Raw genomic sequence first — 17,785 nt, 5'->3', positions numbered from 1 at the left:
ATGAGGTTGCATTAGTGCCTATGGCATGGCCACTTTACACACCTGTAAGGTGCTATCAATGCTGGAAAGTAGAGAGAGGTTTTAGAGCAACATACGCTCCCAATCCAGACAACGTCTCTTTCAGGGAAGGCCTTGACTATTTCAGCATGATGATGCTAAACCACATACCACATCCATCACAACAGCATGGCTTCACAGTAAAAATGTCCAGCTGTTGAACTAGACCTTTCACTCTTTGAAAACATTTGGAGCATCATGAACAGCATTTCTCAGACATTTACAGTCTTTAGTCAAAACAGGAAGGGATTCTACTCAATGGTAAACATGGCCCTGTCCCTACTATTTTGAGATGTGTTGCTAACATAAAACTCAAAATGAGCAAATATTTTTCATGAAATGGTGAATTGTCTCAGTTTCAACACTTAAATGCTGTTTATGTTCTACTGTGAATGAGATTTGCAAATCATTGAATTCTGGGTTGTACAGGTTGTACACATGAATTACAAGTTTAAGCACCTATCTGCCAATAACAATGCCATGGATGATATCATTTTTTTACTGTATGCATTCAAGACATTTCAGATTTGTAAGAATTCTAAGTATTTGACCACTTGAAGCCATGTACTGTAAGCTGAATCTGTATTCCTTTTTTAAAGGTCAGAAGGTCAATAAAGGTATATAGTGTTTGTGATGTACAACTCTCAGTGTTTGGCCTCCAGATCAAACTTCCTCTGTACTTCTATTGTTGCAGAAATAGAACAGAGTGGGTTTCAGCTTTTAGCTGCCAGACAATGAAAGCTTATTGTCTATCTTGTCCTTCACTTGATAGGTCCACCTATTCTTCCTGTTGCCCTAGAGATGCTGCTTTTAAAGGGTATTCACAATGTCTTGATGTCATACAGAGATCAGTGAGGAGAAGCAAAGAAAGCAGAGAAGAGAGCTGTATTCCTCCAAGATAATGGGGTACACCAAGACATTATGAGAATGAGTTCTCTATAGTGTATAATAAGAGGACATAAGAGCCCACAGGATTTAGGAGTGTGCCTATGTGAGGACTGAATGGACATGCACAGAGGGACTGATGAGTGATGATCATGGCAAGGCAAATGATTCTGTTTCCTCTACAAGAGCACCCTTCAAGGATGGATTCTGAAAGCAGGGTACGGGCTTTGAAGCATACATGTACTGTTGAGATAAAAGTCAAGAGGTTGTATTTGTTTCTCTGAGATTGTATATGAAAGTAGTGTTTTAGAGTATACGCTGTCCTGATGAACTATTATAAAAGATGAGTGCCCCTCAAAGACCAGGGTAGAAAAACAGTTTTTTGACTTGTAAAGATGCAATTATGTTTCACTATGTAAAATAACTGACTGTTGGCATTAGACGGGAAAAAGTGAAGGCAGGGTGATGGTGCTTTTTCTTATCCAGCAGAAGGCTTCAAGAAAATTTTAACTGTGCTGAAATGAAAGACTAAAACATAGCCCTGTCTCACTCTATTACTTCTGTAAATACTTTCTAAATCTAAGTTCATTAACTGGAAAACCCCAACAACGATCAAAAACACCCCAGAAAAAATCAAGATTGAAACAATTTAACAAGAATGGCATTTGATCCAACTGTAACATAACTATAGCTAAGGATAAGAGCCACTGAAAACATCTATTCTTGAGACTCAACCCTTTTTGTCAATTCTGGGGGTAAAAAAGTTGAATTTCTGAAAATAATATCTTAATCAGTGATTATCTGAGAATGCTGACTTCAAAAATTAAAGTCAGAATTTTGAGATTAAATTCCAAATTTAGAGAATTAAGTCCAAATTCTGGGATTTACCCCAGAATAATGAAATTTAAGTTGGAAATCTGAGATTAAAGTCAGAATTCTACGAATAAAGCTAGATTCAAATCAGTATTCTCAGATTAAAGATAACATTCTGACATTAAGTCAGGAAAAAGTAGATTAAATTGGAATTCTGAAATTTAAGTATTTAATCAGAATTCATACAATTCTCAGAATTTTGTTTTTCAGTCAGAAAACTGACATCAATTTCTTAATTCTGACTTTAATTCCCAAAGTCTAATTCTAACCTCTGAATTGTTTTAATCCCAGAATTTGGACTTCAATTTTAGAATAATCTTTAACCTCTATTTTTCTGGCTTAATGCTATGTTCCATTTGTCATCATAACTCATATTCTGACTTGTTTTTCAGACTTCCAACCGGGCACAGGAAATGGAATGTCTCCTCAAGTCGTATTTACAACTCGTGAACTTGTTCTTTCACAGAGCACCCTGACCTCGACGTCATAGCATGGTGGCCCAAAGCATCAAATGTAGTAAAAACTTTAATTTTGACCTGTTTTCAGAACCTTTTGTTGTTCAGACAATGTGACATCATCCTCAGTTCTGACATCCACTTCCAAGGTAAATGGAATGCAGCATTAGTCCTTGAATTCTGACTTTAAGCTAAGAATAATGATCTTTAATGTCAGAATTCTAACTTTAATCCCTGAATTCTGACTTTAATCCCCAAATATTGACTCCAATATTAGAATTTGAAACCTGAATCTCTGAATTCTGATTTTAATCCCAGATAATGCATTTAAATCCCAGAATTCTGATTTAAATCTCAAATTTCTGACTTTAATCTAAAAAATCTGACTACAATCTGATTTAATCTGCAAATTCTACAGTTTATGTCAGAATTTTGAGATTGAAGTCAGAACTGAGATTGAAGTCAGAAATCCAAGATTAAGAATTCTGTAAATTGAGAGAGAAACCTTAGATTAAAGTCATAAATCTTCGATTAAATCAGAATCAGAAAAGTCAAAACTATGAGTTTATTTTGGAATTCTAAGATTGAAGTCAGGAATTTGAGGTTAAATCAGAATTTATGATTAAAGTCAGAATTGTGGGGTTAAAAAAGTAATTCTTAGATCAAGTCAGAATTCTGAGTTTGAGGTCACAATTCTGGCTTTTTCTCTCAATTTCTTATTTTTCTTTTATCCTGACTTTAATATCGATTTCAAACATTAATTCTGACCTCATGTTCAGAATTGGAAAAAGTTTGAATTCAAGAAAAAAAATAACTCACCCATATCTTCTTCTGTAGACAACAACAGGTAAAAGTTATGCACCATAACACAGACCGCTCAGTCTACCTGATTTAAGCTGCGTTTCCTGCAATAACTATTCACTTCAGGATCTTTAAGAGTTTAGATCTCCCTGCCTAAGAATAAAAAAGACCAGTTTCCTGCTTGTGTTTTCACGGATCACGGCACAGTATTAGCATCTAACCCAGTAACAGTCACCATGACTGGCCAAAATATATCATCTGCCCCCTCGTGGCTGATGAGGTCTGATTTCTCTGAGGGCTAAAATTTTTGCACAGTTAAAAGAAAAAAATATTGATCTAAACAAAAAATAATAGAAGTAAAACATTTATTGTTTAAGTATATTAAAAGTCTGACTCCTAAAGTTTCCATCATGGAAAAATCCGGCCCTTGTATGGATGTAACTGATCACCCCTGATCCAAATGTATTAATTCCTACTTTTAAGATATGTTTATGTGTTACTCATTGTAAATAATGGTCAGCTGAGATCACTCACATTACCGTAACCTTTTCCACAATGCATCACGGACAATTCTACATCAATGCAGAGGCAGCTAATAATCAATAAAGATGGACATATATTTGCCCCTGCAGCTGGATCTACTGTAAATATTCAAATAATGACTGTTTCCCTTCTAAACAGAGCTGCTTTCAATGCATTTCAGAGGTAATCTATTTTAAATGCTGCAGTAGATGCACTCAGCAGTTTTAACTCCTGTATTCAGACTGTGCTGCTTCTGGTAAGCATCATGTTAAGCAAAGTCTTCTTAGCTAGTTTAAGTGGAAACCAGTTCGCATTTGTATGCATACCAGAAGTTGCACCATAAAAGGACTGATCACACATTAGTGCGACTAAAGAGCTAGACCTGAAGCCTTCCTGTTTGGTTATAATTGCTGCTGTACTTGGTCTGCTGTGAGATATAAAGATGGTTTTGTATTGGGCTAGGATTAACGACTAGGCTAGCTTGGTTTGTGAGATGCTGAGACGAAGAGAAAGAATTTCTTCGAGGTGATAAAACAGCTAATCTCACTTTTACCGGTGGCAAAAGCAGAGCTTGTTCGACTGAGTGTACCTGTTTTGTCTTCCTCTCCTCCTTCTCTCTGCTTTGCCAAAGCTCTACTCCATATTGTGTTTCGATTTGTTCTGCTTTTTGGTAAAAAAAAAAAAAAAGGAGCATATTCAATGTCATCTCGTTACAATTCTACACAAGTGTGCCTCATTAGCAGGCATCTTCAAAAGAAAAGGACAGACACTGAATATCATACATCAGATTATTCCCCCTCCCTGCATTTGCTCATCCTGAAAAACTCTTCTTTAGATTTATTCTTCTGTTGTGAGTCCTCATCTCCCACCACTGTAGGAAATAACCACATTAGAATGGTTGTTATTGTTGTGTTGTTTGCATGGAAAAGCAGGGTTTTTCCCTCAGGGCAGTGCATGCTTGTGTTTACTTCTTCATCAAGTTGACCAAAAATGCTCATTTCAAGTTCAGATTTATACGAAATATGCACACACAAAACACAAAGTCTTCTTTCCTTGCTCTGATTATATCCTGCTCCAGTTTTTAGACTGTGGCCTAAAAAGATCCATTTTAAATTTTCGGCATAATTAATTCCTCTAAACATTGAATTCTCAGTCTGGATCCTGTCTACTGTACTAACACCAATTAAATTAAAAGTGTCCCATGATACATCTGAGGACACTTACATCTTTTCTCTCTGGGTTTAGACAAGAAAACATTCATTCATTAACCTTCCATGTCCTTGCTAAGTTGCCATGTGCTACACTAATGAATTAATGATCAATATATCATTGTTAAATTAATTGTGATACCCTGGCACAATTAGCAAAGACAAATGAAGACAACTAGCCTCTGTCCAACCCGTGTGGTATTACCAGAGTTAGTGTTCCTCTAAATGAAGACACATCATACAGCCTTATGCTTCCAGTTTCAAAGAGGATGCTGCTTATTGTTCTTGCTGTCTTCTCCCAGTAGGATGTTGCTTTTCTGTGGGGTAATAATTATCGTTCTCTAATAGATATTCTGAAAGCTCTTGTAACAAAAATTTCTTACAGATGCCAATGCCATGTTCATCTACAAGTGAGGGGAGCCAATTCAGATCATACTCTTTGGTATCACTGGCAAGACCATGTATCTTACCCCCACACAATCCAAATACACAGAGCTTTGCTCCAACAGATGGCAACTGATCTTGTTCCCTGGAAGCTTTCCTGGAGCGATGCTCTGAGCAGCTGGTGACTCGAGATCATAAGATTACTTACGGTACAAGTTGATTTGGGAACAATGTGTTTTTCTTTCTGGGGTTGATTTGCCATTAATTTCAACATTATTCCATGATTTTATTGCTTCCACCATGGGTAAGTACATTAGGACATTAAAAGCCCTGTATTTGCTAGAAAGGATGTGTGGTTTCAAATAAAATTCTGTGATCATCTACAAAATTTAACTTTTCTTCAGCAATAGTGCTGTAGTTGCTCCCTGACCCACTGACTGACCTGTAGCTTGTGCCACAGGATCAGGTGTAGTGTTGCCAAAGAGAAGATCTACTATCTGGGGTCTGTGCACTGGGTTGTATTTAGAACTGGATGCTTTGCATGTCTGATTCGATCTGCTCTACATCAACTAACTTGCAACCCAACCAGTCGCTATGTGGTAACCTCAGTGTCCTGGTGGAGGCACAGGGTGCACAATATGCACTGGTGTGGACATACCAGGGCCATCTTCTTCAAAAGAACAAGGACTGCTTCTATCAGATGTTCTGGAGACCCAGACCTCCCACCCTGCTCAGCTCAGACAAGATCAAGATGATCAAAAAGGATCTAAAGAAGTACTCAAATATCTTTGATGAAGGCTCATCTGAGCCAGTCCAAGGCTTCTAAGGAGTTGGTGAACATGTGCAGGTCCATGATGGAGGCTACAGGGAAGCAGCACTGCAGACCTGTCATGAACAGAAGAACCTCTGACTCAAGCACAGAGGAGGAGTGGACACTGATGAGCTGGACAGCAATGTGGGAGGAGGACACCCTTGAGTTTTTAATCAGCAAAGAAATAAGAGAACAGCAATGGTGCCGGAAATACACCTGGCACAAGTGTAGCAGAGGAACTGCAAAGATTGACGAGAAAGGGTGCAACTCGCTCTGCAGTGCGCTTCCCGGGCAGATTTCTGTGGAGTATATGGAATTGGGAAGTAATGCTTCTATGCTCAGGAGGGCTAGGATGGCAAGGGTCAGCTGCTGGAAACAAGAGCGTGATCCAGCTTACCACGGGCTCAGCCTAAAAGATAAGGGGAGGAGCTTGGGCATCCAGAGGGAGCTAAGAGAAGAGCCCCTACTCCTTTACATTGAAAGGAGCCAGTTGAGGATGTTCAGGCATCCAATTATGATGCCTTCTGGCTGTCTTCTTGTGGTTGTCTAGTCACGCCCATCTGGGTAGAGACCTAGAACTTGTTGGAGGAAACATCTATCCGCTCCAGAATGGGAATGCCTTTGGATCCCCAAGGAGGGGGATGTCTGTATTGACTTGCTGCCTGCTGCCACCACAAGCCTCAGATAAACAGAAGAAAATACAGATACATATTTCTGGTTATGGATTTAAACACTTATTATTTCTAAATAATGGGAAAACAAAGTTTGGGAGAGTTTCTTCAATTTAAAGTGCTGCACTTCAGTTTGACTCACAATGCTGATGTGATTACTACTTATTGGCTGTCAATTCAATTAGTCTATTTAATCACACTCCACCACACACAGTGGGTCTGTCAGCCTCAGATACCAGAGTAATAACCATGGATGATCAGTTCAGTCAGTGCTAGAGGAATTAATTCCAATCTACCAATCACACACTCTTAATAAAGTCATCCAATTATGATGGGTTGTAAATCAGTTGGGGCTTCTCTATAAAATTCCATAACAAAAACAATATCACCAGTCAGAATGGAATTGAGTTGAGATTTGGAACATTTCACACCAGAACTGCAAAGTAATGAAGCCAATGCCCAGCATGTGGCCAAGAAAATCAAAACACACAACAGGAATGGGAAAAGGAGCTCTCACACTATGAGGCACCAAACAACAAGCCGACGCCCTCCTGCTGAGACTGATGAAGGAAATCCCTCTACAGTTTGGAGTTTCTACACCGGCAATTAACATTTTTGCAGGAGAAAGCTGCTTTGTGGAGAAGTAATTACGCAGCAGTATAAGACTGCCACTGGTAAACATCTAAAGCTGTGGTCATACCAAGGGTCCAGGTGGCCTTTAAAGGGGGCTTTCATTTTGGCACGATGGGTTGCTTTCACATTAGGAACATGGATCTGTGCCCGGGCCCACTTGTATATACCCTCAGTCTGACACAGCAGGTGGCAGTATGCACATAGATGGTTTGCAAACCCACCAAGGAGGGGAAAGAAGAAGACACAATGGCAACTGTTTGGGTCAAAAATTGTTTCTGAGAAGCTTTATGGAGAAACTGATTTCCTATTCCAGCAGGACTTGGCACCTGTCCACAGCGAAGCCCAAACTACCAGACACTAGTTTACTGACCATGGTACTACTGTGTTTGATTGGCCAGCCAACTGGTCTGACCTGAACCTTGTGGAGAATCTCTGGGGAAATGTCAAAAAGAAGATGGCACCAAACTCAACAATACAGATAAAGTAAAGGCTGCTATCAGAGCAACCTGGGCTTCATAACATCCCAGCAGCACCACGGACTGATCGCCTCCATGCCACACAAAATTAAGGCAGTAATTTGTGTTGAAGGAGCCTCAACAAATTACATACATGAGCATAATTTTCCAGAATATTTTCATGAGCTGTACGCTGTAATTATCAAGATTAAAACAAAAAAGTCTTAAAATAGTTCACTTTGTAAGAGATCAATGTAGTATGTTTGTGTAGTGTGTAGTAAGTTTTATTTCTTTAATTAAATCACAGGCAAAGAAATGAACTTGTTCATGATATTTACATTTTTTGAGATGCACCCGTATATATTTAGAGAGAGAGAAGGAGAGGATTTTACTAGATATGACTTTGGCCTCTATATGTCAGACTTTTTCAATGTAAACACCGTAGATTTTTGTCACTGTCTTTCCTGACTTCACTTGTGCAGTGTGCACACTGAGGTTGTGCACAGCCATAAGACTGTACATCAGCAGTGCACGATGGTCGTACATTTTTAGCGATCCATGTGCTCAGTTTGAGCTGACAATTAGTTGAATTGGCTTGAATTTGCACAGTGTATCCCCTGGTTAAGGTGAGTCATAACAGACCATTTGTTGACTTTTTCTCTGCTGATTTCTAATGTTTATTGAGAAAAATGTCAGCAAACTGCTGTGGAACGAAGTTTTGTATTTACTTTGCTGTCACATAGCTGACACGACTGTCTAATATTGGGGTGCAGTTACATTTACTTCTCATTCAAACTGTGCCCCAGTCCACTTGATTTGCACCTGGGACCACCTCCCCAAGCAGGCCTGAGCTAGGTACCTTAGTACAGTTCGTTTGCTTTCACACTGACCAAAATGAACCGGACTTTGTGACAATTGTCCATACTAGAATGCACACCTTTCAACCTGTTAATATGGGTGATTTTGAGAAAATAATATGCAATCTCAAGTCTTCTACCTGCTCTCTTGACCCCATCCCCACAACAATATTCAAATGCATCTCTCACTGTTTGTTACAAGATCTCCTACATATTACTAATGCTTCCCTTCAGCCTGGTGATTTCCCCATTTCCCTCAAGCATGCCATTATCACTCCATTACTCAAAAATAACAAACTTGATCCTTTAACAACCAGCAACTACAGGCCCACCTCCAACCTTCCCTTTGTCAGTAAAATCATAGAAAAAGTCGTCTACAATCAATTACACAATTACCTAACCCACAACAATCTGTACGATGTCTACCAGTCAGGATTCAGAGTCAATCACAGCACCGAAACAGCACTGGTCAAGGTTATCAATGATCTAAAACTCAACAACGATTCAAACAAACTCTCCATCTTAGTATCATTAGATTTAAGCTCCGCCTTTGACACAGTTGACCATAGCATACTACTATAGAGACTAGAAAACAACATAGGTCTCTCAGGATCAGTCATTCAGTGGTTCAAATCATATCTACAAGACAGAACATTTTTAGTATCACTTGGCAATTTCTCATCAGCAAATGTCAGTCTGGATTGTGGGGTGCCACAGGGTTCTGTCCTAGGCCCACTTTTATTCAGTCTTTACATGCTTCCTCTTGGTCCCATAATTCAAAAACACAATATCTCTTACCACTCATATGCTGAAGACACTCAACTATATGTCTCATTGTCTCCTGATAATCTCACTCCCATTAATAATCTGGTTAATTGCATTGATGAAATAAACCACTGGATGTCACAGAACTTTCTCCAACTCAACAAAGACAAAACAGAAATCCTGATTGTAGGTCCACAAAAACAAAGACAAGAACTCCTATCTATTTCATCTACACTTCCGTTTAAACCCAGTGAGCATGTCAGAAACCTCAGTGTTATAATTGATAATAATCTAAACTTCCAAGATCATATAACCTCCATCACCAAAACAGCCTTTTACCACCTAAAAAATATTTCTAAACTCAGGTCATTCATGTCTCAATCTGATTCTGAAAAACTGGTTCACGCATTCATATCCAACAGACTCGATCACTGTAACGCCCTCTATACTGGACTCCCTAAAAAGACCATAAACCAACTCCAACTCATCCAAAATAGTGCAGCTTGAGTGTTACCAAGAACAAAGAAAATGGAACACATCACAACAATTCTGAAAACTCTTCCCTGGCTACCAGTCCAATACAGGATTGACTATAAAGTTCTGCTTCTTGTTTGCAAATCTTTGAATTATATGGCACCTCAATACCTTTCTGACCTGCTCACAGGCTATAATCCAGTCAGATCACTCAGATCTTCAGGTATGGGAATTGAATTTAATTGAATTAAGTGTATCCAGATCATATGCAGACCTTAGTGCTTCTAATGTAGACTTGTAAAATTGGACCCTGCAGGACTCTGTCATGATGTATGAATCTCATCAGTGGTCTGGAAAAGCAATTCTATTATGCTGAGTCATGTTAAAGTGACAGGACACATAGTGAGATGAACACAAAGCATATCTCAGGGAATGTGATGGGTGTCAGAGGATGTGAATAAGTTTGGAGGTGTTATTCAAAGCATGCTGAAAATATGATTCAGGTGCAGACTTGGTCTTTGCCTATCTGAATGAAAGCTCTTCTCTCACTGCCATGTAAGTAACAAAGTGTCCAAAGATATTTATTCTGACTGAAGTGAGAACAAGTTGACCTGAACAAGAAGTCCTGGTATGATAATGATATATGATGGGAGTGAGGCATGCATATAGACGGAGGAACTCAGATTCTTTCTCTCCAGTCTTCTTTAGCAGAAGCGTAAAGTTTGAGTCGGCTTCAGGCTGGAGTCAGGTATGCAGAACTCGTTGTACTAAACAGAGTTATCACATTCAGCTCCTCATGATTGTGGGTATTTTTCTTACATCAGTGATGTTATCTAGTATTCTCATGACTTTATCATGTTGCCCAATCTCTGGTATTTCTGATAAAGATCTTTCTGGCTTTCAATGCAGAATTAACAATGCCACTGCAAAGCAAGAATATGGTAATGCCTTGCTATCACTATGCTTTGGAGGTTGTCAACAAGAGTGACAGAGATGTATTCCCTCTGTGCTGTGTGTTCAACATGACGTCTTGTGAGACTTTTATTTGCTACATAAAAGTAGATGCACTCAATGCTTTCCCTGGGGGCTCTGTGTGTTGTTCCTTCACCATACTTTAGCTGACAAGGAGGGATGCCTTGAAGATTTTGTTGCCAGTCCAAAAACAAAGAGACGGAAGAGACAGAGAGCACAAAACCCATTTTGCCCATTTTCTCTGGGCAATTACACAGATAAAGCTTAGAAAATTGTTTTTTTCTCCTTTGAAATGCAGGCAGCAATGGTGTTAAAACAGCAAAGAGATTGTGAGAAATGGTTTATTGTTGCCATTTTTTCTATGTTTGATTTGCAAAGCTTTGTGCCTGACAGCTGAACACTCAGAAAAAAGATGACTGTATGTTTCCATGTGGAAATAAGAGTGAGGAAATACTCTGCCTGTCACATTTGGCAGGATATAGGTTTGTCATGATGGTGTCTTCAACTATACAAGTTTAGGTTGAGTACTTTGCTCTAGTGGCACGATTGTGCATGAGCTGTGTGTGATATTTTTGGCAGGGGAATGGTCACAGCAGAACTAAAGAGCAAGGTCTGAATGCCCAATCAGACGAGGGAATAGAGAATAGAGACGTACTCTCACCACAAGTCTTCTGAGGCAATATACAAACATTATTCTCCGCACAAGCACAGAGCAGACTCAGACCTGTGGCCTCTGCAGGGATGGAATCTGATAAAGACAAGGCAGGGTTTACAGCGATGGCAACCAAGTGGCCTGGGACCACTAAAAGTTTCATCTACTGGTCAAAATATTTCCAGTATGCTGCAGACTGTAGCTTCAATCTAGCAAAAGCCAGTGCCAGTGCTGCACATTGAAATGCTGACCAGATATGGTGGTGTTCATGTATCCACAACATAGGATATATCCCATAATCATCTTGGAACGACCCCATAGATGAGGTCTGGGAAGGACAGAATCTTTTAAAAGAAAAATTATAAAAATGAAATCATAGACAAGCATGTTAAAGGTAAAGGCTATAAGTCCATCTCCAGGCAGCTAGATGTTCCTGTGACTACAGTTGCACATGTTAATTTTGAAGTTTAAGGTCCACAGGACTGTAGCCAACCTCCCTGGACATGGCCGCAAGAGGAAAATTGATGATGGATTAAAGAGATGGATAATATGAATGGTAACTCAGGAGCCCAGAACAACTTCCAACAAGATTACAGGTGAACTCCAAGGTCAAGGTACATCAGTGTCAGAACACCCCATCTGTCTCTGTTTGTGCCAAAGTGGACTTAATGGAAGACGACCAAGAAAGGCTCCACTGTTAAAGGCAACTCCTTAAAAAGTCAGACTGGAATTTGCTAAAATGCATATTTATGAGTTACAAAGCTTTTGGGAGAAAGTCCTTTGGACAGATGACACAAAACTGGAGCTTTTTGGGAAGTCACATCAGCTCTATGTTCACAAAAATGAAGCAGACAAAGAAAAGAAGCCTGTAGCTACTGTGAAACATGGAGGAGGCTCTGTTATGTTCTGAGGCTGCTTTGCTCAGGGCACAGGGTGTCTTGAATCTGTGTAGGGTCCAATGAACTCTCAAGACTATCAATGCATTCTGGAGCCAAATGTGCTGCCCAGTGTCAGAAAGCTTGGTCTCAGTTGCAAGTTATGTGTCCTCCAACAGAATAATGACCCCACAGAGCTAAAAACAGCCAAGAATGGCTTAGAAGAAAATGCTGGACTTTTCCAAAGTGGCCTTCTGTGAGCCCTGATCTAAATCCTGCTTAACATCTGTGGAAGGGGCTGAAACATGCAGTCTGGAGGAAACCTAAGACAGCTGGAGCAGTTTGCTCACCAGCAGTGGGCCAAAATACCTGGGACAGGTGCAGAAGATTTATTGAGAGTTACAGAATGTAGTGATTGTCTGAAAAGGTTATGCAACTAAATATCAAGTTAAGGATACCATCATTTTTGTTCAGGCTAGTTTCATTAGTTTGTTCTTTTTAAAAATGATTCTGTTGAACCACAATTCAAAGATAATGTCTGATTTTCATTAGTTAATTTACAGTATTTTCTATTTATTGTTACTTTTGTCAGTTTGAAGTTATTCCAGTGGTCATTTTGGGGTTTTCTTTCTTTAATGGAAGGTTACCAACAATTTCGTCCACGTGTTTATCATGCATGTTTCTACGTGGATTTCAACAGTGGATTAAAATTTCTGACTGGCCCCGCCCACTTTAAGATGGGGAGGACGACTGACCAAGTTGACAGACTTAAATCAAGCTGACAGTTGAAGGTTCTTAATTTGCTTCACAGTCCTGATGTGCTTAATATTCATTTGCTTGAATTCAATCAGCCGGTATAATTACACTACTCTGCAAACACAACACCTCTGAGCAGCAGACATCTGAGCATTAACCACAGGTGATCTGTTTTGGTCATCACTGACTACAAGCATTAAATCTGATCTACTGACCATGTATTTTTTTATAAAAATCCTGATTGGTTCCTGATCTATTGGGGCATCTCTAAACAGCATCAACACCTGCATAAAGCAGCACACTCCCTTCATACCTTCCTTGACTGTCTCTTAATGATCATCTGGTCTTATCTCAGATTTGATTGACAGCAGTCTTTACCTCGTCCTAGACAGAAGCAATCAATCATAAACAAAACCCTTCTAATTACAGACATCAATTACTTCACTTTACTGTAGGGGATCAGTGGAGAAATTACCCAGCAAAGAGTGCATGGATGCACAGGAGACTGATTTTATCCATCAATCAAATGCATTGCGTCATGAATACATATTATGCTGCAGCTTGCTCTAATCAAAAACCTAGAGCGCAGGCATTCATTATATCGGGTAATTACTGACTCCTCTATTTACGTCGTCGACTTGTGAAAAAGCTCACAAGTAATTGGACAATTACACTTCTTCTCCAAAGCATATGTGGCGATAACATAAATAGCAAGTTATGACGCATTTTATTTGCGTTCAACTTTTGGCTGTTAATTGCATGTCTCACTGATGGAACTCATAAAACCTCACACTGTGTCTGTAACCCAGAGTAAGGACACAGGCATGGTTCCTTCCTCTGCAACCCCTGTCCCGCTATTATGATTATCCTTTTAATTTCACTACCCCAAAGGGCAGAGCTGAAAAATAAAACTGAAAGTCCAGCTATAAGTCATGTCTTCCCAAAAAGCTTTGGGCGCCTTTTGATCTTTTGACTCCTCGCAGCCTTCGGTGGCCCCCAGGGCTTCCCTTGACTTCTGATATGTCTTACAAAACAACTCACAGTGCCCTGAAGAGCACTCCAAAACTCTGGTACGTGACACAGGCAGAATCAAAGTGAATCATCCATCCTAATATTAGTACAGACAGGTGCTTGAAAGGCTTTAGCAGTGGTGATAGTAGCCTCTGTCCTCTGCTGTTTGCTGTCAACAGCACTGGCTTTCTCCCAAGTAAAGATCTTTGTCTAGGACTGGGAAATGTGTCATGTTTGAGATTTATTTTCAAATGAGATGTAGCCTTAACCTTAACTAAATAACTGGTTGTTCCACCCTTGTCGGCTACAACTCCAAGCAAGCCTTTGCAGTAACTTGCAATGAGTCTTTCACATCATTGTGGAGGAATTTTGTCCCACTCTTCTTTGCAGATCTGTTTTAATTCAGTCACTGTGGAGGGTTTTCCAGCATGAACAACCTGTTTAAGGTCATGCCACGGCATCTCAATAGGATACTAGTCCAGACTCTGACTAGGCCACTCCAAAACTTTCATTTTGTTGTATTAGCTACTCAGAGGTGGACTTTCTAGAGTGTTTGGGATCACTGTCCTGATCCATAACCCAAGAACCCAAGTACGCTTGAGCTTAAGGTCATGAACTGATGGTTGGACATTCTCCTTCCGAATTTTCTGGTAACAGAATTCATCAAATACAGCAAGTGGTCTAGGTCCTGAAGCAGCAAAGCAGCCTAGAACATCACACTACTACCATGCTTGATGTTTGCTATGATGCTCTCTTGATGAAATTCTGTGTTAGTTTTACTCTACATGGAACTGGCTTAACTTTTGTCTTGTCAGTCAAAGGAATATCTTGCAAGAAGTCATGGGGATGTTGCTATGTTTTCTGGTAAATGTGAGACGAGCCTTTGTGTTTGTTTTGTTCAGCAGTGGTTTTGGCCTTGGCAGTCTCCCATGAATGACATTTTTGCCGGGTCTCTTTCTTTTTGTTGAATCATGAACACTAGATGAGTCGTTGACACGCTCTTGGAGTCATTTTTGGTAGGCTGGCCACACCTGTGAAGGTTCCCCACTGGTCCAGTGTTTCCAGAATTGTGGGTTATGGCTGTCACCATGACTTGCTGGAGTCCCACAGCATTAGAAATGGCTTTTCAACCATTTCCAGACTGTCAGTGACTTTGTTTCTCATCTGTGGCAGCATGACATGTTTCTTTTTGTGATCTTTTAGCCTACTTCACTTTGTCAGAAAGATTCTATTAAAGGGATCAAACAGGTCCGGCAGTAATCAGTAATCCTGGGTGTGGCTTGTGAAATTGCACTCAGCGTTACAAAAAATTTTGATGATCTCAGTTAATTGGTGATTTAACAAGGGAGGCGATTACTTATTAACGTAGGACCAGTTAGGTTTGGATGGCTTTTTTCTCTCTTGATAAATGAAATCAGCATTTAAAAAACTGTATTGATGATTTACTCAGATTATCTTTGTCTGATATCAAGATTTTTTGATGATCTGAACAATTTAAGTGTGACAAATATGCAAAAAAAAAAAAAAAAAGGAAAAAGGGAGGGGGAAATACTTTTAACAGCACTGTAGCTGCCGAAGTTACGAAGCTAACATAGCTACATTAGCTTTAGCTTTAGCCACAGTAGCCTCTTTAGTGTGTTTTCATGGAAACCTGGCATTCTCTGTTAGCACACCATTTATTCTGCTACATTAAATGTTTTGCAATTGGGTTTTGCAGGCCAGATTAGTTACTTTTTGTGTCCTAACCCTAACTCTCATCAGAAGCTGCAGAATTTGGGTGTCGGGAGTTAATTTTCTTTTGTTTCTGTAGAGTAAAACAAGTTTCAAAACCATTTAATTTGGAATATTTATAATAGAATTAAATCTGGCTTGAATTAAATAAGTTAATTCAAGCCAGTTCTTGTAATTGTGAAAACCATTTATTCATATGTTACAGGGGGAAAAAATTAAGTTAGAGTATCTATTGTGTTGCCATTCAGTTGACCAATACTGAGATGATTTTGGTCCATATCGCCCAACTCTATCTCCATCTCCTCCTATTTCATGCCTCTCTTTTACATCCATGCTGTCACTCTCTCCCTCTGCTCTCTAGCGTCTAAATAACACATCAGAAAACCCTGGCGTCTGAGGTCTAAAGCCTACAATTACCCAAGCTTCCAGTCCCAGTTTCCCTGCAGACCACAGATACCTATTCACACTTAAGTGCCTCGTAACCTTTGCTTTTATTTCAAGATGACACTTGAGGCCAGTGTATTTTAAAGTCAAAGGTGTCTCCGTCAAAAGGTAGTCATCACATTGCAAGTAAAAGTCAAGAGTTCAAAATGTGACTGTGTTGTTTTTTAACAGGCAAACAGGCAGTTTGGCATGAAAAGGCAAGGGAAGACAAAATAAAGCAAAGCACAGAAGGAGTTAGAGATAAGCTGCTGTCGTTTCTGATTCTTTTTTTTTTTTTTCACTTTTGTCTGCCATGTTGGATTTAGGTCACGTCAGGAAACCAATTGATGAAGGATAATGCCTTTTTCCTGTAAAGCCAACATCTGCTGTAAGAGGGGTAATAATCATTGGAGGTGAAGACGACGGGTTAACACAGCTGCTTCCAGGCTTTTGTTAAGTTTTAATTCAATCCCTGTCCACTCTTGTTTGGCAAAAACAGCCAGACTTGGTGGGATCATTTGGTTTTCTTTGTTTATCGCCAGCTCTTGAACTGAAATGTCTTACAAGTACATGTAGATTGTAGATTCTTATCAGTCTTGTTTTTCTTTGTCATTTATTCAAGTATGCATTGAGAAAATTTATGACGATAAAATGCCACAGCAGAAGCAAATGAACAATTCTAAAGGAGTACGTCTTACTCAGATGGATTTGAGTCAGTGTACGTTCATGGCCTCAGTCCAGTGATGCTTCAAGGACCGATCAAGGATGACTTTTCATGGAACAACAAATCTGGAACTTGGACTTACCTTTGAGGTCCAGGTTTCTGGCTCCATTGGAGTGCTGCGTCACGGTGCGTGAGTCGATCTTGAGGGTGTGTACATTGTTGGCGTCCCGGGACACCACCACATTGTGCCACTGATTGTCATTGAGCGGCTTGTCTGAGTTGCCCTTCATCAGTGACGGCCCGTTTCCGAGGTCAAAGACGTAGTGGATGTAACTGTGGAGGAAGGAATCAGAAGGAGAGAGTCAGTGTGACGAGGCAAGGCATGCCATTAAAAAAATGCAGTTTTTCTACTTTTTTATCAGTGGTTCATTTATTTGACGTAGTCACAGTAACAATGAACGAATGAAAAAGAGCAGTACTGAGAAGAAGAGTATGAAGATGCTTACTAATGCACGTCTAGATTGCATCAATCATGCAACATTTGTGTGGCATTTCTTTCAGTTAACTTTTGCAACCCTGCTTCATTCTCACACTGGCTTACCAAGACTTCAAATACAAAAATCCCTCAGAAAATTTCAGGAAATTCTTGATGCATGTTGTACCTGTGTGCATATGCTAAATATGGAGATTGTTAATTTTTATTTCTATTTATACCCATATCAATACGTCTTAATGACTCCAGTCTGAAGTTTCTGGTCCATCTGGTCCAGCTCTGTCAGAAGCACCCAGACAACTGCAGCAAGTGTATGGAGATGAGACAATGGCAGACTGGCAGGTTTTTGGAGTTGTA

At 39.7% G+C, this 17,785-nt stretch overlaps 1 protein-coding gene across 1 annotated transcript in view; it reads right to left on the bottom strand.

The window, feature by feature from the left end:
* The window catches only part of nrxn2b (neurexin 2b), a 740,090-nt gene that overhangs the window by 45,232 nt on the left and 677,073 nt on the right, over positions 1-17,785 (bottom strand). The window contains exon 14 of the mRNA XM_041780093.1: positions 17,078-17,268. Within this exon, the coding sequence (XP_041636027.1) occupies positions 17,078-17,268 (191 nt within the window). The remainder of the gene's footprint in view (positions 1-17,077; positions 17,269-17,785) is intronic.

This window comes from Cheilinus undulatus, linkage group 22 (genome assembly GCF_018320785.1).
Source record: "Cheilinus undulatus linkage group 22, ASM1832078v1, whole genome shotgun sequence".
NCBI classification, from domain to species: Eukaryota; Metazoa; Chordata; class Actinopteri; order Labriformes; family Labridae; genus Cheilinus; species Cheilinus undulatus.
The sequence above is the reverse complement of the archived record's forward strand: the minus strand, read 5'-3'. Positions and strand labels throughout refer to the sequence as shown.